Source organism: Lagopus muta, chromosome 1, assembly GCF_023343835.1.
Source record: "Lagopus muta isolate bLagMut1 chromosome 1, bLagMut1 primary, whole genome shotgun sequence".
Taxonomy (NCBI): domain Eukaryota; kingdom Metazoa; phylum Chordata; class Aves; order Galliformes; family Phasianidae; genus Lagopus; species Lagopus muta.
Genome location: NC_064433.1, coordinates 93166197 through 93193674, shown reverse-complemented (window position 1 = coordinate 93193674; position 27478 = coordinate 93166197). Strand labels below are relative to the sequence as shown.

The 27478-nt window shown below is 35.7% G+C and overlaps 1 protein-coding gene across 3 annotated transcripts in view; it reads left to right on the top strand.

The window, feature by feature from the left end:
- CADM2 (cell adhesion molecule 2) overlaps positions 1 to 27478 on the top strand; it is a 611269-nt gene that overhangs the window by 469774 nt on the left and 114017 nt on the right. For all 3 annotated transcript variants that reach the window (XM_048941288.1, XM_048941298.1, XM_048941279.1), the window contains 3 exons: positions 16624 to 16776; positions 19236 to 19373; positions 25510 to 25680. In XM_048941288.1, the coding sequence (XP_048797245.1) occupies positions 16624 to 16776; positions 19236 to 19373; positions 25510 to 25680 (462 nt within the window). The remainder of the gene's footprint in view (positions 1 to 16623; positions 16777 to 19235; positions 19374 to 25509; positions 25681 to 27478) is intronic.

Here is a 27478-nt window from a genome sequence, read left to right as displayed (position 1 = left end):
ATGGAAGAATAGGGGAGAGGGCTATTTGGTATAGCCAGTAACCAGGTAGTTTGAGCAGTCACAACTTAATGGGTCAGGGAGATACAAGTTTTTTTAACTGCCTCAGTCTCTAATATGAACCTTTGTTCATGTCTGGTTTGGTGAGACTTCTCAGAGAACTCCTAATCATCTGGCCACTGTAATTTCTTAATGGGCTTTGCTGATGCGTTTACTTAATGAAGATATTCCACTTCAAATATTCACAATACATAGCAGAAGAAAAAAAAGGTATTTACTTCATGATCTACTAGGTAGGAAATAATGTTGTTCAAGTATTTACTTTGATTAATATATGTTTATATTTATATGTATATGGGGTATATTCATACAAAGTAGGATGCTTTCAAAGGATTTTTATGGCATATGCCCAAACAGCCAGTGGCTAGGTTATATAGGTAGTCGAATGAATTATGGAGTCTCCTGCTTCTAAGAAGGGCTCTCTAACCAGAGTTTTGAGATGACAGTGCATATGCAGGTTTTGGGGAACCATAATTTGCCTGCACCTCTTGTGAAAGAAGCAATGCCCAGTGGGTTGGTGAGACAGATGGAGGACTGCCTTATTTGTGAATTGCCCTGATGTAGACACATAGTTTTGGCATCCAGGCAGTTAAATGACACAGTAGAATTCAGGCAGTTGCCCTTAGGTATTTGTAGGTCCTGAAAGACTTAAGCTGAACAACTCTTCTAGGTATCTGTCATTGTGTAATTGAAGGATTTCAGCAGAGCACAGAGGTTTTCCTTAGGCATAAAGATTCATGTTCCTGATGTTTGCTATAAATTTATGTGGTAAGTTTGCCCACAAAAACATCTAGGTATTGTTCCTTAATGTATTGACAGAAATATCAAAGACAAAATAACAGTTCAGAGTGCCAGTGAACTTTCTGGTATGGTTTTGGTGCTTTTTGACGTCTGACTCAGCTGCCAAATTTATTCCTGCAGAGATCACTGTAAAAGATGACACTTGATTTACGTTATCTGATTTGTTCCGTAATGGGAGAGCTCAGAGTAGAGTCCTTGATTTCATTTTCACAAGGAACAATATATCTTTAATTTTAAAATGGATGATCAGTGACTACATTCATAGAATAATTTAGGACATCACTTTGGCTGTAGCAATTCACATTGCAGAGTAGTGTAATCATCATTCCTGTCTTCCTTTGTCTGTCTCAGTCAGTAATGTTTCATCTAGGCTCATTTGTAGCTGTCTGTCTAGGATCTAGACATCCATAGTAAAATACACAGTCTTCACACCCTCTTCTATTTTCTCTGAATATAAGCAGTCTCCAAGGAACTTCAATCTCCAAAGTGCTAGTGAAGAGGCAAAGGCTGTTTTTTTTCACCTCTCCTTGGCTTTAATCCACTTAATGTTTTGTGTCTGCTCGTAGATTTAGAAAGACAGATTTGCTTATGAGGATTTCATTTTGTCTTCTTTCCCCGGAGCTTAACCTGGTTGCAGACTCTGCTAATTACTGGTGTAAAGCTCATGATCTAGATTTTACAGTAGTAGTTTCCCTGTGGTCTCTTGCAGAACTTTACTGTACCTTTGAGTTATTCAACCACACAGATCAGATTACCCTCCTCTGCATGACTGTAAAGTGAAATCTGTCAGTATACTTCTACTGAAAGGGTTGTACTTTTCTGTGCGAGTGCTATGTTGATGATTCTTACAATTAATCAATTAATTAATTTTGATAATGGAAGTGGTAGGGGATTTCTTTTGTTTCCCCTCTCTTTTTTTTTGTTTGTTTTTCAACCTGTCACTTTCAGGTAATCCTTTCCAGGATTCAGTTTAAGAAAATAATCTGCAGTGAATACTGGCTCTAATAATTTTTTTCTGCAAATTAGTATTATTTCAAAATTCATATTTTTAAGTGAAGGTTTGATAAGTACTGTATGATTCAATATTTTCTTTTCTACACTCAGAGTAGACTTGTAAATGAAGTAATCCAGTATGGTTCTTGTATATCAAGCATGGAGAGTTCAAAAGCATACTGAGTAAATTAGCATATGCAGATACTTCTTGACTATGCCTTTAATAACTATACAATAAAACTAATGATTATCTATGTGAGGTTTTCTTAAATAGAATTTAATGCCTCCAGCTCAATCCTGATAACACCATAGGGATGTTGGTCAGAGGAGAAAACATTTTAAATTTCTGTCTGATAGTACATCCTTCCTCAGTGAGGAAATTAACCCTAGGCACAGCAGAAATTTGTTGCATTGTTCCATAATTCTATGAGGAGCGGCTGAGGGAGCTGGGATTGTTCAGTCTGGAGAAGAGGAGGCTCAGGGGAGACCTCATTGCACTCTACAACTTCCTGAAGGGAGGTTGTGGTGAAGAGGGGTTTGGCCTCTTCTCCCAGGCAACAAACAGGACACGGGGCAATGGCCACAAGTTGTATCAGAGGAGGTTTAGATTAGACATAAGGAAGAACTTTTTCTCTCAGAGAGTGGTCAGGCACTGGAATGGCTGCCCAGAGAGGTGGTGGAGTCGCTGTCTCTGGCAGTGTTCAAGAGGTGTCTGGATGACGTGCTGCGTGATGTGGTTCAGTGCTTGTGGTGGCAATGGTGATGAGGAGACGGTTGGACTAGATGATCTTAGAGGTCGTTTCCAACCTTGTGATTCTATGATTCTATGAATTCTGAAGAACTAAGTTGCCTGTGATTCCAAAAAAATCTGTCACTGATTTCTGGCTATTATACTCTAATTCAGAGTTTATGGAAAAAGTTTTGGTTTTGCTTTTTGTTTTTTGGGGGGGAGGAATGTGTAGAGGTTGGGAATGGGGTGGCTCAAGCTTGTGGTATCCTGTTCACAAAATAGCTGAGAACAGATCACAACCACACAGGGGATGACTCAGGAGCATGCAATTGCTTGTGTACAAGAACAAGAACAACTGGAAGGCTCCTTTCTCTCCAGCTCCTCCCTTTCTCTTGATCTAAATAGAAACATTTACACTGATGTAACAAATCAAAGGTTTTAAAATTCTTTGGTGTCCTTGGAAAATGCATGTTCGTGAGAGGGCTTACTCTTAGCAGTGCTCATTTCTAAAGGGGATCATGTTAATCTGTCAAGATTTTAACAATACCAGAATTATCTCTATGGACTAATAGACATAGAACAGTTGTATTTGATACAGTTCAGCACATCACTGTTCTGGGCATTAGTTGCTAATAATAATAAATTATCAAATCCAAAGACAAGAGGAATGCTTGGACGATTTTTTTCATGTGGTATTACAATATATGTAAAATCAGTGTTAATCAGAGATTCACCAAATTTCTGAGGTTGGAAGGAATCTCTGGAGATCACCTAGTCCAGCTCCCCTTGTCACCAGAATCTGGGAATCAAACTCACTAGCGTGAATGACAGATTTGAAAGTTGACATTACTTTATTGCAGCACTGGGCATATGGGAGATCGCTCCTCCTAGAATGCACATCCAGGACCTAAAGCATACAGATTTCATACATTTTAATGTGAGAATATTCATACAATTTCCACGAAGTGCCTGCTTGTTCCTAGAATTTCTATGCGTATTAAAATCTAATAATACATGCTGTGTTAATGTAGGATTCTTGCAAGGGTCATCGTTGGTAGTTATGAGGTTCCATTGGGAGGTGTTATCTAGGAGAAAGGTCATATGTTATGTAGACCAGGTCCCATATTTGGTCAAGAACTTATTTCCAAAAACATGGATGTTGACTAAGTTTCTAATCAGTATGTTGTCCTTGCTATGGTGCCTATAAATTATCAAACCTAACAGGGTACAGTACACCTCCTCAAGGCTTGTGGATAGTTGAGACTCCACTTTTAGCCTCCAGATGTCCTGCTTATCTAGGAAAAGTGACCTTTCCTGCACAGATTATTAGTTTGCCAATGAGTTTGAATTAATTGCTCTGAATTTATTACCAGGTATCACCCTGCTAAAGCAGGGTCTGCCAGAACAGATTGCCTCAGACCATGTCTTATTGGGTTTTGAATACCTCAAAGAATGCAGACTCTAGACAGAATGCAGATACCTCAAAGAATGCAGACTCTAGCTTCTCTAGACAGAACGGGACATAGAACTTTAGTACCAGTGCTGAGTAGGAAGGAAACATCACCACTCTCTACCCGTTGGTGATACTCTTCCTAAAAAAAGCCCATAATGCTAATAAGTGTAAAGTAATTTAAATTTGCAGTTGTTCATTTTTACATTTCTGTTAAAGAGAAATGAAATGTGCTTTAAAGTTTATATTAGGAAATGTAAACATATAAATTACTTTTCATAGAATCACAGAAACTTTAAGATTGGAAAAGACCTCTAATATCATCTAGTCCAACTATCAAACTTATTTCAATATCTCTAATGCATCAGCAAATAAATAAGTTACTTTTGCATACTCTCTCCTTTTAAAGAGTTACAAATCAGTAGTCCTGGTGTACTTATAATACTCAGTTCATTCAGCCCATTCTCATTTTCTATTTTCTTTCAGTGGCCTCAAGCTCATAGGGATGTTATGCATTACACAGAGGAAACAAAACTCTTTCCTGTAGAAAATGGGAAAAGTGTTTCTAAGAGGGACACCAGTAGGTATTTCGATGAATGAAAAATCAGTGGTGAAAGGATGAAGAGTGTAAATAGAGAAACAAATGGAGTGAAAGCTTATTACAAAGATAGGCAACACCCACTTAAGCATGCAGTCAGGAAAGATTTCAAAGGAAAAGAAAGAAAGTGAAAAGTAGAAGGAATAAAGAACAAAGAAAGGATAGGATTAATGAGTCAGGAAAAATACTTTCAATACTTTCAATACTTTCAATTTGCATAGTACACTAAATGCTGATACTGGGAAAATATAGAATTTATTTTACTAGGTTTTTGTTGAAGAATGAAACAGCAGACTGATTACTGAAGGGTAGGATCTTACAAATGCATCAAACTTGGCCAACCCAATTTGCAAGCAAAAATGAAAAACAGAAGAAAAAAACCTATTTTTATTGAAAATGATTGTGCTATTATCTTGTACCAGAGGAAGTGGATTTAATTACTGGAAAATTTTCAGAACTACTAAGTCTTCCAGGAGTTGAAAAAGATGGAAAAAGATATTGAGGTGTAGGGACAAACACTCCTTAAAATTGAGTTGGATAACATGACAAAGTACTTGGATGCTAGATATAAAGGAGTTAAGCAAATCTGCTCTGAAGTTAAGAGAGATGAGAAAGAATCACAGATTCATAAAATGGCTGAGGTTGGAAGAGACCTCAAGGAACATCTTCTTGTAGCCCTTTCTATGGGTAGAGCTGCCCTCCACCAGATCAGGCTGCCCAAGGCCCCATCCAACCCAGCCTTGAGCACCTCCAGGGATGTGGCACCTACAGCTTCTCCGGGCAGCCTGTGCCAGTGCCTTACTACTGCTCTTTGGTCTTAGTTCCCCAGATCTTTCTTTGTCCCTTTCTTGAAAATGGAAGAGTGATGTTTCTCTTTTCCTAGTGACCAGGGACTTTGCCTGGCAACCATGGCTATTCAAATATGATGGAGAATGGCTTGGCAATCACATCAGACAGTTTCTCCAGGACCCTGGGGTGTTTGTTATGTGGCCCCGTAGACTTGTACATGATCAGCCTCATGAGGTGGTCTCTGACTTGCTCTGCTCTTACAGAGGGAGGGATTTTAACTCTGTGACAGCATCAGATGTCCCTTATTGATCTGTTCCTTAATTTTTAAACACAAGTTCTCAAACTGGTGATGGCTGTTTCTCAGAGGCAACTCTTCCCAATCTATCTGCTTCTTAACACAGAGGGCATCTGCCCCATCCCTCTTGCCCTACCCATCCATGCTGAAAAGATTACAGCTCTCAGTCACAGTATTCCAGCTGTGCAATTTGTTCCCCATGTTTCCAAAACAGCAATTAGGTCATTGTTTTCTAATTGCACCATGGTTTTGATCTCTTCCTTCTTATTGCCCAAGTTATGTGCACTGGTGCATTTCCGCTGGTCTGTTGGCAATGTTACTTTCTTGGAGGAGTTCTCCCAGATTCCTCTGGAAGAATCTGAGATTTCCCCCACTGCTTCCCAAAGGGGTAGTTCCCTGGCTCCTTTCTGTCATTCAGCAGCACACCCCATTTCCCCATAAAATTTAGTTTAAAGCTCTGGTGATAAGCCCAGTCATCTTGCTGCGTAGTGTTTTCTTGCCCCATGCCAGTCATCTGCATCCCAAAATAAAAAAAGAATCAAGGACACAGTCTTATTAAAAATGTGATATTATAGCCTACATACTGAACATATTCATGTATCCCCTGTTGTGAATTGTTACTGCAGCACTATGTATTACATCTGATGCTGCAAACATATTATTGTCTAAATGTGCAGTTACTTTGTTGATAAGCCTAAGAAATAGTTTAACTACATTCACTTCTCTGAAGGCCAAATACCTCCTCTGCCATGTCTAAAGGCAACTGAAGAGGCAGATTTGGAAGTCATTCTTGATCCTTTACATACAATTAAATATCACATGGTAAATAAATAAATTGTTTTTAAGATTGCATCTCCAATATTTAGGTGATTTTCTGTCTATTAAAGGTGGACACAAAAAGCAGTCAACATTAGAACAACTTGCAATTTCTTTGTTAGTATTCAATGCTTTCCTTTATATAACAGTCATGAATTGGAGACAGGTTAGTTATGGAGATTTCTTAGTGAGTCTTCTAAATGTACTAGTTAAGAAAAGTGCAGCATGGAAAGCAGTATTGCTATTTACCACTTGCAAGTGTGAAGATTAAGTGGAATTTTCTAGCTACATAACTTTAAGTTGTTTATTCTGAGAGGTGCCGATCAGAAGCCTCCCTGAAAGAAAAATTACTTAGGAAAAGCTAAAGAAGAATAGTGTTTGTGAATATGCACCAGAGATTTCTTGTTGGTGTTTCTGGATTTGTTACAGATTGCAGATTTACAGAATGCAGATTCATTACCAAAAAAAAAAAAAAAAAAAAAAAAAAAAAAAAAAAAAAAGAAGGATCACAAAAAAACAGAATCTTTCAAGTTCAAAGGGAACTGTGAATTTCTCTTAGTCTAACCTTGTTCTCTAACTGTGTCCAATTATAGAACATCACTCAGAAAATTAGGGACCTATAAAGTTGTTCTGATAGATACTTTTTTATTATTAATATTTATTAATTTGGAATAAGCTCATTATTTGCCTCTTCGTCATTCTAAGCAGTTCCATCTCTCTCAGCTTATCCATATAATGGAGATGTTCCAATCCCTTGATTATCTGTTTCTATCTATGTTTCTCATGAATGATCTTAGCAAACCTGCATCTGTACGCAAATCCCACAAAAGAGGAAGCATCTGTGTAGTCAGATTCAGAGGCAGATTCTAACTATTTGAAAGACATCATCAAACTTCAAAGAACTCTATCTAAAAGCTGTTAAAACCACCAAAGAGCTTTCTGACAGTCCTTGTTGGAATTGCACCAGTCTCGTCTCAGATATCTCCTGATACTTTGTTCCATATTTCAGTTCCCTCAATAGTGAGATCTGTGAATCACCACTAATCTTCACTGTTGACATAGGCGTTAGGATTTGACTCTGCAGTAGCACTGAAATCAATTGCTAGATTGATTGCAGATACAATCATCCGTCATTGATGATTTCTTTGTTGTTTTGCTCAGACTCTGTAATATTTTCAAGGCAGTGACCTGTTCTTAATTGGCCTCTGGAGAAACTATCTTGCTCCACTGATTGCAGCAGGAGTTTAGGTAGTTCTTAAAATAGTTAGGAAGAATAAGTATTTCTGCTGCATTTCTAGCCAATATAGCCATCTGCTTCAGGAAGGATGATGTTAATTTATTTACCTACATGAATGATCAGGAAGTGAGAAAGATAACAAGGTAACTTATAGCTGTTCTTATATTTCCATCATTAGTAAATGAGAAAGCCTTTCCAAATTCTGCCAAATATGTTTGCACACAGCCACACTCTTTAGAAATTAAAAGACTGACTTTCCAATAAATATGAAGCAGTACCATAAATTTGACTTTACCACAGATATTGCTCACTTGTGGTGCCAAAATAAATAAATAAATAAATAAATAAATAATATAATCATTAACTTAGATGGTAAGTCAGCAAAGCTGTTATTTTATCAACTACAAGAGTAGAGAAATGTTATTCAGTTCTCTAGCTTTCTTAAGACATGGCCAACTACTGACACATATGGATCACATGTTGCACATGGACAAATTTTCAGAGACTGGATTTCAGGCTGAGTGTGTAAAACTTAGCCAAGTTTTTCTGAGTTCCCTATCTTGAAAGATATTTTGTATCCGAAGCTGAGAGAAGACAGTGCACAAGGATCACCAGAGGTGACTATAAAAAGTCAGTCTCTTGGAGGAAAAAAAGTGAGTATGTTGTGACTGATACTCTTTAAAATATGCACATTGTCTTGGTAAAGCTCTGTGCTACTTGGCTAGACAGTTTTCAGTACCTGGCCAAGCTTAACACTTTTTTCATCAGCAATCATTTAATTACTGTTGACAAAATAACTAATATCAACATTAGTAGCATGAGAAAAAAATCACCTGGTCTGTTTTTCACAAAAGAAAAAGTTTGGGTATCTGTGTATCTTTGTTGTAGTTTGCAAGAATATTAGTCTTTACTCTTTATACTTTAATAGCATTATTTCTCTGAAATACACTGTTTTGTGTTTTCAGTATTACTCTATAGAAAAATAAATTATTTTTCTAACTCCTATTCATGTTTTATTGGATAGCTGTAGACTATTATTACAGCTCTCCATTATATTATTTTCTCTTTAGTAATATTACTTATCCACTATTCCATTGGTAGACCTTCAGAAATTACCTCCCCCACTGAGAGCTTGTTCCTATCTGTAATTTAAAATATATGACATGATATGATATATGTAGTTTTGGACTACCATAGCATTATTTTTCACTTTTATCATAATTGACATTATCAGTACAACCCAGAATAGGATTCATCTTTTAGAGTGGTTCTGCATTTGAACATATAGTTAAATAATTTTCTTTGTAATCCTTAGAACCTCTTTCCTGCATTACTGATTTTAAATTATCAGTCTCCAACTTGGTTTATAAGATTATAATTTCCATCAATTACTTATATCTGTTGAATCTCATTTATTTTAACTGTGACCACCTTTAACCTTGCCCCATGATTTTACAGTTCTAATTTTTGCAGCTGCATATTTGAGAAGAATAATTTTTAAAGATTTTCTTGGCTTTCGTTCTGTGGCACATGTCCAGTTCCATTATTATAATAGAAGGTTTTGTTATTCTCCATTTCAGAAGAAACCATATAAGAAGACCTTGTAAGAAAATATTTCATTCTGACTAATGTAATTTTAATTTTATTTTTTGGAGGTACACTTGAATATTTTTCCAGTATGATAAAACACCTTCACAGTTCAAAGCCTGTACATTTTGGAAGAATTTGATACTTAAATTTTGTATTTGAAAGTGAAGCAATCCTCAGAGCATGTAAGATAGTAAGTAATATCCTTGAGATTCTGCAAAGACAAGCAGAACATAAGTACATTGTCTCTTTAATACCAGAAATGGGCATTGTAAACACCATAGAAGGAAAGTTCTGCCATGTTACTTGAATGTTCTGAAAAAGAGGAACTGAAGACAATGTAGAAAATGACTGTGAAAGAAAATGTAACTCAGTGCAGAAAATCTGGCAAACAAAGATTTATTCTATACATGAAGGGCATATAGTCGTCCAGGCCTTCTATTTTCAGTTGGTTACAGTTGGCGAAACCAAGAGTAGCAGATGTTCTCAAGATTGTAAGTCCTTGTAAGTCACCTTAAACTGTTTTCATCGCAGCAAACTCAGTTTTATGCAGGAAGCTGAGAATTGTTATTATTTAACTGAAGAAATTACATTGGTGTTTGGATTTTCCTCATAAGGATATAAGCTTTTTCTTTAAATGCAACTAACTGACGTAAATAATGGATAATGTACTGATGAGTTCTGCATCGCTAATTCTTTTTCAGGGAAGTAAGCAAATATAGATAAGGTGCCTCGCTTAGTGAAACTGTCAACAGCTCTAATCATGAAGGAGGTTTTCTCTAGTTGCAGAGATATGCATTACACAATGTGCAAGAAATCTGAAAAATATAAAACATCAAAAGCATTCTGTTGAGCAGTGTTCTCTAAATAAGCTAGTCAACTAATTCAGGAGCACTTCTCAGCTGAAAATAATCCAGACATGTCTTATTAGATTGCAAAAACAGAGCATGAAGCAGTCATAGCAGCTGAATTCTGGAAGGTGACCATATGAGGTAATAGTAAAAGAATGTTTCCACTGAACACATTCTTTCTTCCTTTTGGCTACCAAGGTCTTCAACGAGGTTCAAAGACAAATATTAATGCAGGGAATGAAAGTAAAACTAATTTCCAAGGATGTAACCTTTTGCACCCTCTGCAAAATTCAGTGGAACTCTGGATTTGTTCAGTGAGTACACAAATGGGTTGAAAAATTCAGTGAAGTTGAATTATCCACAGCATATGTGTAGCATGGATGTGAAAGATGCTGCTTGGAATGCCTTTTTGAACTGAGCCATGTTACTAATCACTGTAATGATGAGGGGAAAAAAATCAACACATATCTGCAAATTGACCAGAATAGTGATCTACAGCCAATTAGCCACCCAACTATTGTGACTCTCAGATTTTGTTTCTTATTATTTAACTTAAAAATGATGTTACCTTTAATGGTTTCCAACTAATGCATATATAAACAAATTTAATAGTTTGTACAAAAACTTCCAGTGTGTTACCATATACTTTTCTCTGCACTACAGCATGATCTGTGAAAATAGATGCAATTTCAGTGTTTCTATTCTAGTACTGAAATCTATCAGGGCTGCGGACTAATTAAGAGAAAATCACATTTCTTGCTGACCTGTGGACTCTGTCAGAATTGTGACCAACTAGTAATAAGAGCAAAAGTGGTAGTTTCACAAAAGCAAAACTTTAGTGCTTATTTCCAGTGGTAAGTAAAAATGACCTCACTGCGAGAAGAAATAGTAGAAAGTGTGCGATTTCTAACTATTCACAGTGCTACTTCTGTTTCTCCTGGAAAGAAAGTAATCAGACTGCCTGACTGGAAATGAATGAGGAAGCAAAAGTGTTTTCTTTCCACATGCAAATAATTGAGAATATTTTAAATATCAAATCAGATATTGTGCAAGTAATGAGTAGGTAGGCATCAATAGAATAACTGCATACCAGTTAAGAAATGGACAAGCCGTTAATACAGCAACGGACTGATGAGTACATTAATGTTTTTAAAGAAATACAAGGGAAGAGGTTTGAAAAGAGCTCAAGAACTGAGAAAACTTGATTCAGATTAGTGCCTCATTTAACAATTATAGTTGTGGTTTTGTTTTCATTTACTTCCCTTCTCCTCTTTTATTTATTTCTTTGTTTTTATGATAATGTTGGTGGTTGTCTGTGGCCTGACAGATTTTAATGTACAGCTATTGGCAAGTGCTGTAGATCCTCTCTATTGCATTTTGGTATATTGCTTTCATTAGGAACAATGCAAAAGGCCTTTTCAATTATATCCAGAAGCAAATTAAATGGATTATATATCCCTTGAAATCTCTTTCAGCGCTGCTGATGTTCCTGCATTCAGCAAGTTGGATTTTTAAAATCAGAGGAATTACTTCAGTTTCATAAGTATTACATTTCTGGCGTGACCTGTAGAGTATGAGGAATCCTTCTGGTCCCAGCTAGCAGCTACATTATTCCCATGACAGAGAGATCAGCTCTAACATAAGAAAGAAAATGTCGTTGAGTGAATCCCAGGATGGCAGCAGTTGTCAAGTCAGTATTGTCAAAACATCTGCAAAGTACTCTGGAGGATTCAGGGATTTTGTTGTTTATTTTTTCCCCATTCTTCAAATATTTGACTCTAAACATTAATAAGATGTAGTTGCATTAGAGAAATAAGATTAGAGATGCTGCACTCCAGCAATTGTAACATGTCCAACTGTTCTTTTCCTTACTATGGGAAATGTGGGTATTTCTTCCATGATAGTATAAATTTCTAAAAAATTTTTCTCTGTTCAATTCCTACCGCAAGTTTTCACTGCATTGTTACATATGATCACTTTATTACTTTGTGCCAAAAAATAAAATACAGCTTTCTGTGACTGAACTAGGAGATCAGTTTTCTCCAATGGTTGCCAGCCTCAACAATTGCTAATTAATGCAGCTGAATTATGCAACTGTATATTTTACTCAAAATAGGCTAAACTATGCAAATTATCAGGGTTTCTTGTTTCTGAGTCAGAAAACATTCTGAAAGGAAATCTTTTGCAGAGAAGGAGAGAATGACAGGTAAAGTAAATGAAGTGTGTCTGCTTATGAACAAGTATTTTATGCATAATTACTTCATACCTTTCAAATTAATTACATCATATTTGCCTGAAAATTACAGAAAAATGAAATAATGGACTTAGGGCATATTGGAACTTACGCAATTACGTTTTGTGAGCTCTTGCAACATAAGAGAGCAGGAAGGAGATGCCAGAGGTGGTATTCTTTGTTACTGTTTTGAGCAACCATGTCATAACAGAAATCAAATACATATTCTTTTTATTTACCATTATAGCATCCCGGTATCATGCAAAAGTGTGGAGATAAGAATGGTCAAGAAGATGACAATTCTAGAATATGGATGCAGATCCCCAGGAAAAGGCCTACAAGTTCTGCTGGGCTTCTTACAAAGTAAAATAGAGAAAAAAGGAAGAGCTTCCAGGAAAGGTTCTGAAAGAGCAGGCAGAGGTAGCAGTGAGGATGGGAAAGGAGGACGCAAGTCAAGTGAGGAGAGAGTATGTAGGGTCGTTAGGGACAAAATTCTTTTCTATCCAAACCTAGGCTCTCTTGTCAGTACTGCCATGTGTCTAATCAATAGTACTCTGAAACTACCTGAGGAATAAAATTCTGGCTATTAGTATAACCTTCATAAAAAGTGGAGGTATAAACCATGTTGCTTCAGAACAGCATGGTAGCTGCATGAGATGCTTAAACATAAGCCTGTTGTTTCCTGGTAATTTATTTGGAGAAGCTAGGAATATTTACTGCCATATGTACTGAACAATGCACGAACATTTCAGGAAGCATGAATCTGTGTTAGTATGAATCAAATTACAGACCATGAGGTTCTACTTTTTCTTTTCAGCAGCTGACCGAATAAGGGAGAACATTTCATATTTTACTTTTTGATACTGTATTTCCTCTATGGCATAACCTTGAGTTAGCTTGAAACCGGTAAAATTGCCCAGTTCGGGACAATTCTGACTTCAAAGGAAGAGCAATTAAAATGCTTATAAAAAAGGTAGAGGTCAGATCTGCGGAAATGGTCTGAATAGAGAATAGTAAACAAATCTCCTTCATTTCCACTAGCTCCTTGAGGAGTGTGTTTCTTCCTTCATGCTTCTGCTTTCCAGTTGATTCCTCCAAGTAGCTTGCTTCTATTCAAACTCCACAGGCTTCTTTTCTCCATCAGCCAGACTTGGCAAGGATTTACTCTCTGCCTCATAAGAGACCCTTGCTCCACTCATTCTGTGCTGGCTGACTAGCAGTGCTGCAGGCTTCTCCAGTGCTTCAGTGCTGACTCACCTGCTCTACTAGGGGGCAGTCACCCTTTCCCAGAAGATTCCTTCTGACCCAGAGCACCAGAGTCAGGACTACAGCTTTGTTGTCTTCTTTTCTCTAGTCAGTTTTTACTCTGTCAGCAATAAGTACCTGACAGAAAATGGAAAGAAACCAATTCTGGCATCTACCACAGCTTTCAATTTCATAGGAGAAATTTGTTGGCTTTTTGAGCAGATATAAAGAAATATATAACTGTTGATAAAGGTATAAATAATAAAGTTTGAAAATAAGAATGTAAAAAATCTCTATGTAAGTGCTAGCTTTGTCTAAGTGAAAGTGGAAAAGTTTTTTCGTCAGTTTCCTCTACAATCTATTTCCATTAGAAAACTCTTCTTTCCCCCCATGCCTTCAATAAATTTCATTCTGGGCTGAGGCAGGGTATTTCTGATCTCAGCTCTCCATCAGTGGTTGTTTTTACTGGTTTTCCAGAAAATTGATTGAGCTGACGATTTCATGTTGCACAAAGGTTAAAAAGCTGTGGAGGGGAGGAAATGAGGGTAGCTGCAGGAGTGTACTTCATGCAGTTGGTTTGTATTTCAGTTGTTGCTTTTTCTCTATACCAGTAGGATAAAGTAGTTTCTTTCCAGCATCATCTTACGCCGGGGTTAATTATAATTCTTTTTAGTGCATGAGATTCTGCACATTGCCCCATCTGTAGCAAAATATTTCAACAGTGAATCTATCAGAGACAATGGCAGTTGTCAAAATGGAGTACAGTGTAAGATTATATACTGCATTATTTTTGAACAGTTTTTGTCTTGGAATATAGAAGTCACAACTTTGACATTATGGCATACTGAGGTACTTGTTTTGTTTTGAGGTTTTGTTGTTTTCTTTCATTTTCTATTTTGTTTTCCAAATGATGGGTGTGGGAATCAAAATATTTGGAAGCACTGGGGCATTTTGAAAATATTTTTTTCTGAAAGATCACTAATATGAAATAAACGACCATCCTTATGACAGCTCAGTTTTCATCTGACTAGAATGGTAACACTGACAGATGAATTCTGAGTCTCTAATTATTTCTTCAAAGACAGCAAGAACTTTACTGTTGTGAGGACGTTTGGCTAGTAAAGCCACAGTCATCGACTTTGCCTGCTGTTCTGCATTGGTAGGAGCTTGATTCCGTGTACTTTCTTGAGCATGTTTCCCTGTTAATATTGCTAACATGCTGATTTAAAAGCTGATATAGCTTTTCGTATTGGGACTTTTTATTTGCTTGTTTGTTTGTTTGATGTTGCACCTATTTTTCATTATTATATGCATTTACTATTACATATTAAATAATTATTTGCTTTTTCTATGGAGGGATAGAATATGTTTCAGATATGTTTAGAATGTGTCCACTGCACACAATCTCAGCCTCTTTGATGTGCCTTAGAAAAACGCATGGCATGCTTATATGTCAGGTCTACTTAAGCTGTTGTCTTTCAGTCATCAGACCCCGAAGAAAGTCAAGCTTTAGCTGACCTACCCTGAAATAACCAATAAATTTGTCTTGAAGTCATTGTAAAGAAACCTGAAGAGTAGCCTTAGAAGACAACCAATTTAAGTGACATTTTTGCTAAATCTTCTCTGTGGCTGCTTATTTTGCTGTAATTCTTCCTGTGTTGACAGTACTTAGGGAGTCTTGTGATGGTTCAGAAACATCCAGATTTAGTAGCAAACAAACCACATTAAAGCTTCGTTTTTCTCACTGGACAGATATAAATGGTAGGTGAAACAAATTCAAAGCCTTTGGGGACTTTTGAAAGAGTAGAGTGAGAACAGAATTAGGAACTGAGCATCTTGGTGGTTCTCACAAATCAAAGCAAAGCTCTCCTGGTAATTACGATAGTCCACTTTTACTTGAACTTCCAGAGCCTTACTATAAAAATAGACTCACTGAAGACTGAAACCTGTCAATCCAAAGATTTGAACCTAACAGTGCTTTCCAAGTTACAGAGGCTTTGTTCACATAGGAGAATTACAGTGCTTACTTACCTCTGATAGTAGTGTTCCTGCACTGAAGAAGCAAACAAACAAAAAAATTAATATATGTGGATTTCTGAAATAGCATTATTCCATTATTCTAAAGAAATTAAATAGTTGGATGTTTTGATTGCTCATAAATAGAAAATGTGGGTTAATCTGAATGCTTTAAAATATGTAAGATTTTGAAGTGTTAGCTAAAGTGTCATTTTGAATTGAAGTGATCTACCTCTTACTCTTCCTTTGTTGGCTTCATGCAAACAGAATTTTGTTATGAATGATTTTCTGATAGGTCAGAGTTTTAGCTCCCATAAAAAAGAAAAGTAAGACCACAATATTCAACTACCTCAAACCATAAAATGTGTTCCAAATGCACGTAGAACTTTGAATATATTCATAACCAGAAGTGCTCTAACAGTGTTCAGGAAAACTCATTAATTCAACCTCAGTAGTAATAAGACAAGAGAGAAATCTGTAGGCAACCTATGCAGCACTAGATCTGTTAGTTGAAAATGCAGTTTGTTACTAGATGAAACAGAATTCTCAAGATTCATCCAAGCATGTAAATTCTTGGGAAAAAAAAAATGCTTCTGGAGAGAAGTTATTTAAGGACTGCACAAAGCTATTAGATAGCAGAAATCAGTCACAACATTGGTTTTTCAGAGCTTGACCAAATGTAAATGTTAAGTCCCTTAGGTTTTTAGGTTTACATACATTAGAAGTAAATAACTTCAGTATTCAGAAACTTGCTAAACCCTCACGCTTCTTTCCACAGAGAAAACAACTATGTGTTAAGACAACTGTTTGTAACCCTGTATTCTTGGGTGTAACTTCCCTAGGATAATATAGAGAGTCTCCTATGTAACAAGCCAAGCTTTGTTAATGGGCTAGGTTTTTTTACCTTTTTTTTTTTTTCTTCCAGCTCTACGGGACAACAGAATTGAGCTGGTTCGAGCTTCGTGGCATGAACTGAGTATCAGTGTCAGCGATGTGTCTCTGTCAGATGAAGGGCAGTACACCTGCTCTTTATTTACTATGCCTGTCAAAACCTCCAAGGCTTTTCTTACCGTTCTTGGTAAGTATAAATAACCGAGCGTGCTCACATTACAGAAACAAGCGTTGGCAAATAATGATATGAATGAATTCGTTTGAAGTTTTGCAGAAAAGCCATGTAAATATCTCGAGTCCCTGTAGTTAATTTTTTAATATGGCTATGCTGAAAAATAATGTGCCTCTTACTATTTGGGACAGGATAATGAATTAAGAAGTACACAAATGGCACAAAAGGAGTGCTTCATAACTTCTACATCCCAAGCACCAGAAATGTGAAGAAAGTGTGTATGTTCATCTCCCAGCAATGTACTTTAGAAAGCAAAAGGGAAGAAATCAGCCTGAAATCAAAACAGTCATTAGAGCTTTATAGTTTTTCCTTTGCATTGCCTTTGCTTGGCTCATTCTCATTTCTGCTTTTTGTCTTTAAAGTGCATATTTTCACTCAGTTTGCTGGTTCTTTTATGCTTTATCTTCTAAATGCTCTACTGTTTTCCCCATAGGTTATGGATACACATAGAAAAGCAATGGATTTCTAGAGGTGCCCAGGAAATAAAGTTTCTATTTGAAGCTTTACATAATTTGACAAATTTCAGTAGCTCAATCTGCTGAAATGGCTAGAGTTCATTGAAACTAAAATCCATACCTAAGAGATATGATTATAGGGACTGATTTTAATGCTTTTCTCCTTTTTATATCCCTCAACTATACTCTTTTTTTTTTTTTTTTTTTTTTTTTTTTTAATATGTAGACAGGCAAACAGTTGAATTTAATAGGACTGATGTAAGATGTTCTCTGCACCAGTAATATTCAGATTAATATAGACAGGAAATTGCTTTTGCGTATATGACCTGAAATATGTCTCCATTTCAGTCCACATGAGACCATTTTACAAAAATCTTTAGAAATTTGCCATTGAGAATGAAAAATACCCTCTCAAAACAGAATATGCAGGAGTAACATCTGCTTGAGGTTAATCTCTTTTTCTGTAGAGAGGCATCGCATGATCTAAAGAACAGATGAATGGACCAGTTCAAACTTGTAAATGACAGAAAGCCATAGAAAGGTGTTACAAAGACAGAAAAAACATATCACCACTTTTATTAACCAGAGTTAACTTGATTTTCCACAGTTCATTTAGTTTTATCTTCGATTTGAGGAGTGTGAGAGGGGGTTAATGAAATTTTCCTGCCATCAACTACTTTACTTTCAAGAAGGAAAGATAAAATGTCTAAGTTGCCTGTTTTTTGTTTTTATCTATCTATCTATCTATCTATCTATCTATCTATTTATATTTTAGAATTGTTTCAAAGCAATATTTTAAGCTCTTGAAACTCTTTCCATTTGAGAATGGGACTTTTTTTCCATAGAAAAACATTTCATCTTTTTAATCAGATAAACCATCTTTTTATGTACTAATAATCTCTTTCTTGACAGTTCAGATATGGATTAAAAGATTTAAGTGTCAAGGTACTATGGTAGACACCATTTTGTGTTCTCAAAGAGAGGAGTAGATTTATTACAGAAATGTATTTTGTGATATGTACTGCTGCTTGGTTTTTATGTACATAATCTGTCATTTTGGAAAAGTGATGTAAATGAGCCAAATTGTGAAATGCAGGTTACAAGATCAGGTGCTGTGACTAATCCATTTACCATGCCATTAGTATGAATGCATCAAAGTTCTTCGGATGTGAGTTTTAACAGTGACATTTTTAGGCATCTTAAAATTACAATCTTCAGTATCATTTTAAAGGAAGTTATTCTTGTATTTGCCAAAGTCAAATAGATTTATACATATGGCAATGACATTTTTGTAAACGCTACTCATAAATTTATTTATAATCTTTCATGGTTCATTGAAAAATAACTATTTCAAAATTTATTATAATATGTATGCTATTTCATGAATCCTAAGACCTCTTCCAAAGACCTTGGATTCAGCTAAAGAATTCTCAATAGCCAATGGATTTGTGATTATACTTTTTTTTTTTTTTCTCATTATTGGTTCTCTGAAAATAATATAACTTCTGTGTTTGTTTTCATCCTCCTATTTCCCTGGATTTTGTATTAAAACTTCATAATTCGTGCTTAAACATCTGTTCTCAACTTAGATCAGTTAGCTGTTTTTTGCCAGTTATTGTTTTTTTTCAGTTTTACTTCCAATATGCTTCCAGTGTACTTCAACATTTTCTTTACTGTGCAGACCAGTTTATATCTTACAACCGGCTTGCAGAATATTTTTAGATAGAATACGTTCTAAGATACAAATTATCCATATTCTTTTGAAAACTAGATAAGTTCTGTGTTTTTTATTGATAGTTTATTTACAATAGAAATTTTAAATAAATGTTGATAAAAGACAATGAACTACTAATTCCATTTACAGAATTTAGAGTACATGAAGAAGTGAAATCTAAGGTGATCATATATTTATGGTAACAGTTGAACATATCAGATACGTTTTGTTTGTTTGCTTGTTAGGTGTTCCTGAGAAGCCACAAATTACTGGATTTACTTCACCAGTTATGGAAGGCGAGAGAATGCAGCTAACTTGCAAGACATCTGGTAGCAAGCCAGCAGCTGATATCAGATGGTTCAAGAATGACAAAGAAGTTAAAGGTATTTAAAGGACTTTTGTGAAATCTGTTACACTTGTATAACTATGCTTATTTACAGTTATGTTTTTAATTCATGTTTGTAAAAAAGTCTTTAATATTCAACTATCAAATGAATTAGTGATAGTATCTAGTTAAGAAATTGATTCTAAGTGACATTAGTGGCCACGTAACCACTATTTTATTTTTCTTTTCCAATAGTAAAAACTGATGTTTTGAACTGCTCTGAAATCTGTTTAGCGTATTTAACTCAAAGTAGATGTTTTATAGAGAAATATCTTGTGAAATTAATATTGTCACAGCCATGACACTCACTTTTTTTATCTTTTCCTTTCTTTTTGCTTTTGTGATATGACATATGACATATTGATCAATTATTAGATTCATGTTATGCTTCTTTAAGTAAAATGACTGGCTGAGAAAGAGCTGTCTGGAGCAGACAGGATATTGCATTTCCCATAGGGGAGATACAGAGCCTGCTCAGGTGAGGAAGGGTCAAGTTTTAGCCACTGAGAAAGTCCCAGTTACAAAACTGGGAATCTGCAGCTGTGACAAGAATGCTGAGTGTCTGCAGGACTGAAGAGAGGGAGGAATACTTAGAAGGGCATGAAGCAGATTTCACAGGTTTTAGATGACTAAAACCAAAGCAAGTATTGTTCTTTGAGTATCCAATAAAATAGGAAATAGTTGCATATGAAAACTACGTATTTCTTTTCTGTCTTCTCTTTCCCTTTTTGTGTTCGTTATTCAAAAGTTACTTTCCCTTCCATATTTTTGTAAAACACACGACGGCTTTAAAATCCTTTCTGGTGAATGAGTGGATAAAGCTTTCTATAAAAGAAGGCTGCCTGATGTATTTTAATAAAAATTATAAGGTCTTGGCTTATACTTAAGTCATGTCTATTTGTTCTACTACAAGACCAAATCAGTATATGATATGAAATCTAATATTTTTTTGCATAGCCATTTACAAAAACAAAAACAAACACACAAAAAAACCCACATTTTAGTATAGTCTTGCTCCTGGTGAGGAATAAATGCATGCATCAGTACAGGTCAGCTGATGATCTGCTGGAGAGAAGCTCTGCAGAGAAGGACCTGGGTGTCCTGGTGGAGAACAGGTTGGCAATGAGCCAGTAGTTTACCCTTGTGGCCAAGAAGGCCAATGATATCCTGGGGTGCATTAAAAAGAGTGTGATCAGCAAGTCAAGGGAGGTGGTCCTTCTCTTCTACTCTGCCCCGGTGAGGCCACATTTAGAATAATGTATCTTATTCTGGCCTCCACAGTTCAAAAAAGACAGGGATCTCCTATAAGAGGTCCAGCAGAGGGCTGTAAAGATGATAAAGTGCTGGAGAATCTCCCATGTGAGGAATGACTGAGTAACCTGGTTCTGGTAAGCCTTGGAAAACGAAGGCTGAGGGGGGAATCTGATAAATATTTATAAATATCTAAAGAGAGGTGAGAGACAAATGTATGAGGCCAGAATCTTCTCAGTGGTATGTAGCAATAAGACAAGGAGTAATGGCCTAAAACTTGAACAGGGGAGATTCCATACTAACATGCCAAAGAACTTCTGTTCTGCAAGTGTAACGGAACACTGGGACAGGTTTCCCAGAGAAGCTGTGGAGTCTATTTCTATGGAGATTCTCAAGACCCTCTTGGACTCTACCTGTGTGATCTATTGTAGGGAATCTGCTTTAGCAGGGGGATTGGATTCAATGATTTCTTAAAGTCCCTTCCAACCCATGCAAATCTGTGATTTTATGATCAGCTTTGTCTCGCATTTGTCTGACGTTGTGATTTTTGTTAGCTGAAATTATTGCCTCAAACAAAGTTGCAGCATTAATTAAAGAGCTAATTAATCTACCTTTATTATTGTTTACCACAACCAAAGCTGATTTAACAGGAGGTGGTAATTGGTTGTCTGAGGAACGCAGTCCATTTGAGAAGTGTCTTTATGTTTCTGATGAAAATCAAAGTTGTTTTATTGGAGACAGGAAGCTTAGGCTGAAATTATTTGAAATATATTTGAGCACTCTTAACAAGCAAAGAAAATGGGGAAGTACAGAATACCTTTCTTCCCAGCTACTAGCAAATTTGAAGAAATTACTATATTTTTAAATCTGGTATAAGAACTTTACCTTTCTTTCAGCTGATATGTAATTGAAGCCAAACAAGCAGTTCAGTCATTTGTCTCAATAGCTAATTTGTTCTTCTCCACAGTTTCTAAATGGACTTTTTTTTTATCTTAAGAGAGGGCAGAGGAGGGACAAAGGTTATGTGAAGAAGAATGGTAAAAGTGAAAAAAACAGAAATGAGAGGAAAGCACATTCATTTCAGTTTAGCTTTTCAGATCTTCTGAAGATCACATTGCCATTTTGCAAAGGTTAGAAATAAAATAACCTAACCAGTTTGCAGTGGCATCAGCAGAACTTACATTAGCTTTGTGCACTGTAAAAGGTGAAATGATAAATCTGAGAAAATAGATACGAAATTATATGCTAATGCAACTGACATTAAAGGTTAGGAGTTCGTCTGTCTAGCACCAGTAAATCCAATCATGTTACAGTGTATTATACATGGTGCAAAAGAATATAAATGATGCATTGAGTTCAGAGTTGCACCAAAGGGGAAAAAGCCATTCTAAAATTGTACCTCCATTGCTCAAAAAAGAAGTCATGTGGTAAAAGAATACTGTTTGATGCAGTAAGTGCTAGTAATATGACTGAGTGCGAAGCACTGAGTAGTGTGTCTTTTATTTTAGTGTTCTGTCTCATGTGAACCAAATTAACAAAGCAATCTGCACTCTAGCATTCTGGTGACATTTTAGAAGGAGATTATTAAAAGCAGAAATAAACGAGAAGCTAAATATGCAATTTTTAATTTTTTTTTCCAACAAAACTTGTTACAGCTAATTTCAACAATAAAACATGAAATATGTCTTTCATGTTCCAGGAATATTTTTAAAGGATTTTTTTTTCCTAGGAAAATGAGACTTAAAAATATATAAGATAATGTCAATTGATTTGTTGTAACAAATTAAGATATTTTGAATAAGTTTATACATTTTAATATACAGTAAATATTCTGACAGACATCCAGTATTTTGTCTTAATTAATTTCCAAGTGGAGGATGAATTTTTTTTTAGGTAGAAATGCCATTTCATGATGATGTTAAATGTAAATAAGAACTATACTTGCCTTTTAAAAACAGCAGAATGATCTTTTTCTGTTTATTATTTTCACCATCAAACATCTGTACTTGTGAGTTATAAACTAGAATTAATAGTTAATATGAGGGTGTCTGTTTGTATGCCTGTCTGGTAGTCATAGGTGATCCCCATAGTTGGTGTGGCCCAACCTCTTATTGAAGGTTATATAAGATTGCTTAATGTCTTATCTGATTTGGTTTTGAAGAATCTCAAAGGACAGTTTCCACAGTTAGTCTGGGATAGAAGTTTCAAGTAATTGAGATGCGTTACTGAGGAGAGTTTTCATAATTTCATGAAACATGATCAGAATTTGTCTTGGCGTAACTTGTGTTCATTGCCCCTCAGTTGTTGTTGTACAGCTCCAAGAAGGCTCTGGATTTTTCTTAAGAAATTCAGGACAGTAGTTTGTCTTCTATTCATCGGGTTGAACAAACCCAACTGTCTCCAACTTCTCATTGTAATCCAGTCAGTTGACATCTATACTGGAAAGTCCAAATTTTGGCTGATTATTCTAGATGCAGCTGCAAACATACTAAATAAAAGAGAATAATAATTTCTTCTTGCTTGCTATACTATTGCTACTACAGGGCAATCCTTTTTCAACTCTCAACTCTGTAAAGGCACAGTGTTGATTAATGTTCAACTGGTACTCAATACCTCCAGTTCCACTTCTGTAAAACTGCTTTCACTTCAGGTATCCTCCAAATCCTTTGATTATAGTGATTTGCAGACAAAGTTCTTTTGTAATGAACATTTTTAAGCCTTTTTTAGCTGACAAGAGTAGTAAGAAAAGTAAGCTAAAAAGCAGACTGCATAGGACATATTTATGAATTCTGTGAAAACCCTGGGTAAATGTTTTGAAAGCTAGCATGGGGTTACATGCTCACTACCTGATCTCCACTGCTGTTTCTTTTCAGAAGGGCTTATGTTGTTAATGTAATAACTTTCTTTTCCTATGAAAAAACATCCAAGAAGATACAGTTGATCAAGTGGGCTAGCTAAGTATTTCTGATGATAAGGATGTCAACTGCAACAATATTAGCACCATATTTTTAGTGGAGGGAATTAAGGGTTTTACCCTCTAAATAAAGGGTGTCTAGGGAAAGACTTCTAAACACCTGCCTAGTAAATCAACTGTTTTTTGTGTTTTTTTCTTCCTGAGGGATTAAGTGTCCACAGCTTCTCACTGAACTGAAAGTTGTTGAAGTTCTCGGGAGCTTTCTGTCCTCCTAAAGTCAATAAGAAATTGATTGTATACATTGCTCACAAACATAAAGCAATCTGTGTAGGTGCTTGTTATTGAATTTCATACTTACTTCTTTGAACAAAATCCCAATTATGTGCCTCAAAACTAGTGAAGAAATTTGTCGTTTGATTATAATAACTTTGCTTTAGCCCCGACCAGTATTTCTCTTATCTTCTTATTCCTAAATATTGATGGTCACCTTGTTAGAAATTTGAAATCTCTTAAAGTTTGGCAACCAAAAGGCAAAAAAATGTTTGCATGCAATAAATGATTTTGTCTTAGGGAAAAAGTAGAAAATGTATATGGTGTCTTCATTTATCCAGAGACAATGAAAAAGAACATCTTTCTGATATCAGAGGTATTTTTATCTATAAACAAGTAGCTTAAGCCATTTAATATTTGCTTTCTAATATGGATATTTAATGCAAATTTTATTTAGGTCATATTCTTTTCTAATGGGATTTAACATAATTTATAAAGCTGAAACCTCTTGTGTTTTCATTTCTTTAGGACACAGAAGATGTATGCAATCTCAGTGTAATTTCATATATATATTTATGTATTTGTGTATATATCTTTTAAATCCTTCCTTGTCATTAATCAATATAGCAAGCTTCTGATTTTACTGAAATAAACAAATCAATAACTACTATAAATAGATGGGATCCAAGTAAACCAGTTCTCATATGTATGTAAGAAAAGTTATTATTAATAATAATAACAATAACTTTTAAAAATAAATGCTTAGTCTTTTGGTTCTCCAGTTCTAATGTAACTTGTTTGTCCTACAGTGAAACTTACTGAGTCTAAACCTTAACTTCAAGCTGAATTGAATTCTTAATCATGGTGGTAGGATCCCAACACAGTTGTATCTGGATTGAAAGCTAGCACAGATTTTTAATGGGCTCTGCTCTGAAAGAGTAAGCCAGTGAGTAACGATAAAAAGCACTGAGTGGAAAGTATCTTTGAAGTAATTTTATTTCCAGTGTTCTTGGGATGCATCTGTACATCCCACTAAATACTATGAGGTATTATAATAATATCATATCACATTATATCATGTAATGTAATGTAATGTAATGTAATGTAACATAATGTAATGTAATATATCATATAATAATACTATCTCTATTTTTTCATCAACTTTAATATATATATACTTTGGTTTAGTTTAATTAATAAATTAGTATGATTCTAGCTAAAAAACAAAATAAGCAATGAATAAAGTAAGCATGAGTTTGATGTATTGCAACTCTTTGTTCAGATTCAGCGATATGCATTACAAAGATGGATGTAGAATATTTAACATTTAGTGACACTGTGAATATATTAGGGAAGTGAGAGTGGGAGTAGACTACACTTTTCTAATGAACTGTCATTTATATAAGATTTGGACCTAAACATGAGAGAATTGTGAAAGCAATTGCCCTCTGAGTGCAGTATCAAGTAACTGATTTTGAATTTTCTTCTGCAATGTACACCTTCTACTCTGGCAAAAGGAGAAAAGAGTAGAATAGCTACAGTTTAATTACTTATGTTTTAAAGAGGTCAATAAGTACATGAAATTTTTTTTGGTGTTTTTTTTTTTAAAATAAGTTTGATAGGTAAATGTTGCTGTTTAATTTTGGACTATTTCTTTCTGAAAATATTGGGAACAAAAATGTTTATTTTTTTCTTTCAGATGTTAAATATTTAAAAGAAGAAGATGCAACTCGTAAAACATTCACAGTCAGCAGCACACTGGATTTCCTTGCAGATCGCAATGATGATGGTGCAGTTGTAAGCTGCAGAGTAGATCATGAATCCCTAAATGCTACACCTCAAATAGCAATGCAGGTTCTAGAAATACACTGTAAGTAATATACATTATATTTGCTTGCTTTTACAGTTTTGTTTTGTTTCAGAGTTTCTATTGTAGGAAATCTTTGAAATTTTCTGAGAATGGTAGGTATTGATAACACTTTTCTTTTAGCCAACCTCTTTTTTTTAAATTTTATTTCAGAAATAACTCTGAAAAGATTAGTGTGTTAAGTTCCTGGTTTTCTTTACAAATAGTAAAGAGGAAGTGCATTTGTCTTCTTCATTTATCATTGTAGTAATGTCAAAGTAAGCTGTAATATCAAGATCATAGCAGTTCATCACAGCGCCCTTTGTCCAACCTTTAGCTGTTTTTCCCCAATTTGACAATTTTCCATTGCTTGTTGTGCCTTAATGAGCAACTTTCCAGCTTGATGCACTACAACTCAAAACAATATACATGAAATCCATGAAAAAAGTCCTTGTGCCTGGTAGATGCAAAGATATTGTGACTTCATTGCTTCTATGAAGCAGGATCACTGAGAAAAACAAGGCTGCTTGCACACCAAATCTAAACTGAAAAGTTTTGGAACTAACACTCACTGATTCCTTTTGCTAAACTAATATATTGGTCCTTAAAGTAATATACTGATACCTATTGCTAAACCAGCCTTCAGCTCAAAATTTAGGCATATTCAAAGTTGAATAAGCTTGCCTATATGTCTGTGTGCTGTAGTCTGAAGTCTTGTCCTTTGAGTCACTTTCTTTGCTTTTACAAACTATGAGGAACTCAGGAGAACAGCTTTTCGCCACCAGGTGACATTTACATATTCACTTGCACTGTAATCACCATTCTTCTGTATACTGTTATGTATACTTTTCTGAAGAACATCAGTGTTTGTTTGCCATCTAGGGAAAGAGACGTCTGCAAAATATTACCAGATCAAGTGAAGGGTAGAGACCTTTCACAGGTCTGTTTCTAGGGTAAATGTAAGCAAAGGAACTTATTATAAACAAGGTTTACCCATGAAGCAGACAAGTTGCCTGTAACAGCAGCTAGTTCCCAAGACGCAGTGTCAAGGTTTGCTGGCTTGTATAACTTATTTCTGAAGGAAGATAGTTCTGTAAGTATCTAAAACAAGTAAAATGTGGTGGTTGAGAAAGCACTCCATACATAGAAGCTGACAGCATTGCTAAAAATGCCATCTGCATAACATCTGAAATGAGGCAGATGTGGATTAGTACCCGTAAGTAATGTGTACTGAAAATAACTGTTTTCTGATGCATCCTATGCATCATTTTCCTGATGCAGATCAAAGCCTTTCTTTACCAATGACTATAAAACACCTGCCTCCCCTAAAAATGTTCAGATGGCATCTGTACTAGAGAGATGAATCCTTAACATCTATTTCCCTGAATTCTAAATCCCATCACCATCATCCTCTGGTATGACCCATGCCTTCACTTCCAAATTGCTTTCTCCCTTCCTGTTCAAAATGTTGGTACTACAGGGCCACAACATTGACCAGAGGTCTGAAGAACTTTTGTGAAGAAAGGCTCAGGAAATGGGCTTTTTCAGCCTGGAGAAATCTGTGGGGTATTTAAATGGGGCCTATAAAAGAGTGGGAGACCTTTTTATACAGTAGGCAAGGGTTACTAATTTTAAACTAAAAGGAGGGAGATTTAGGTTAGATGTTAGATGTTAAATTCTTTTCTCAGAGGGTGATGGGGCACTGGCAGAGCTCCCCAGAGAAGCTGCCCCCATCCCTGGAGGCACTCAAGGCTGGCTTGGATGGACCCTGGGCAGACTGAGCTGGTGGGGGGCAGCCCTGCCCACAGCAGGGGGTTGGGGT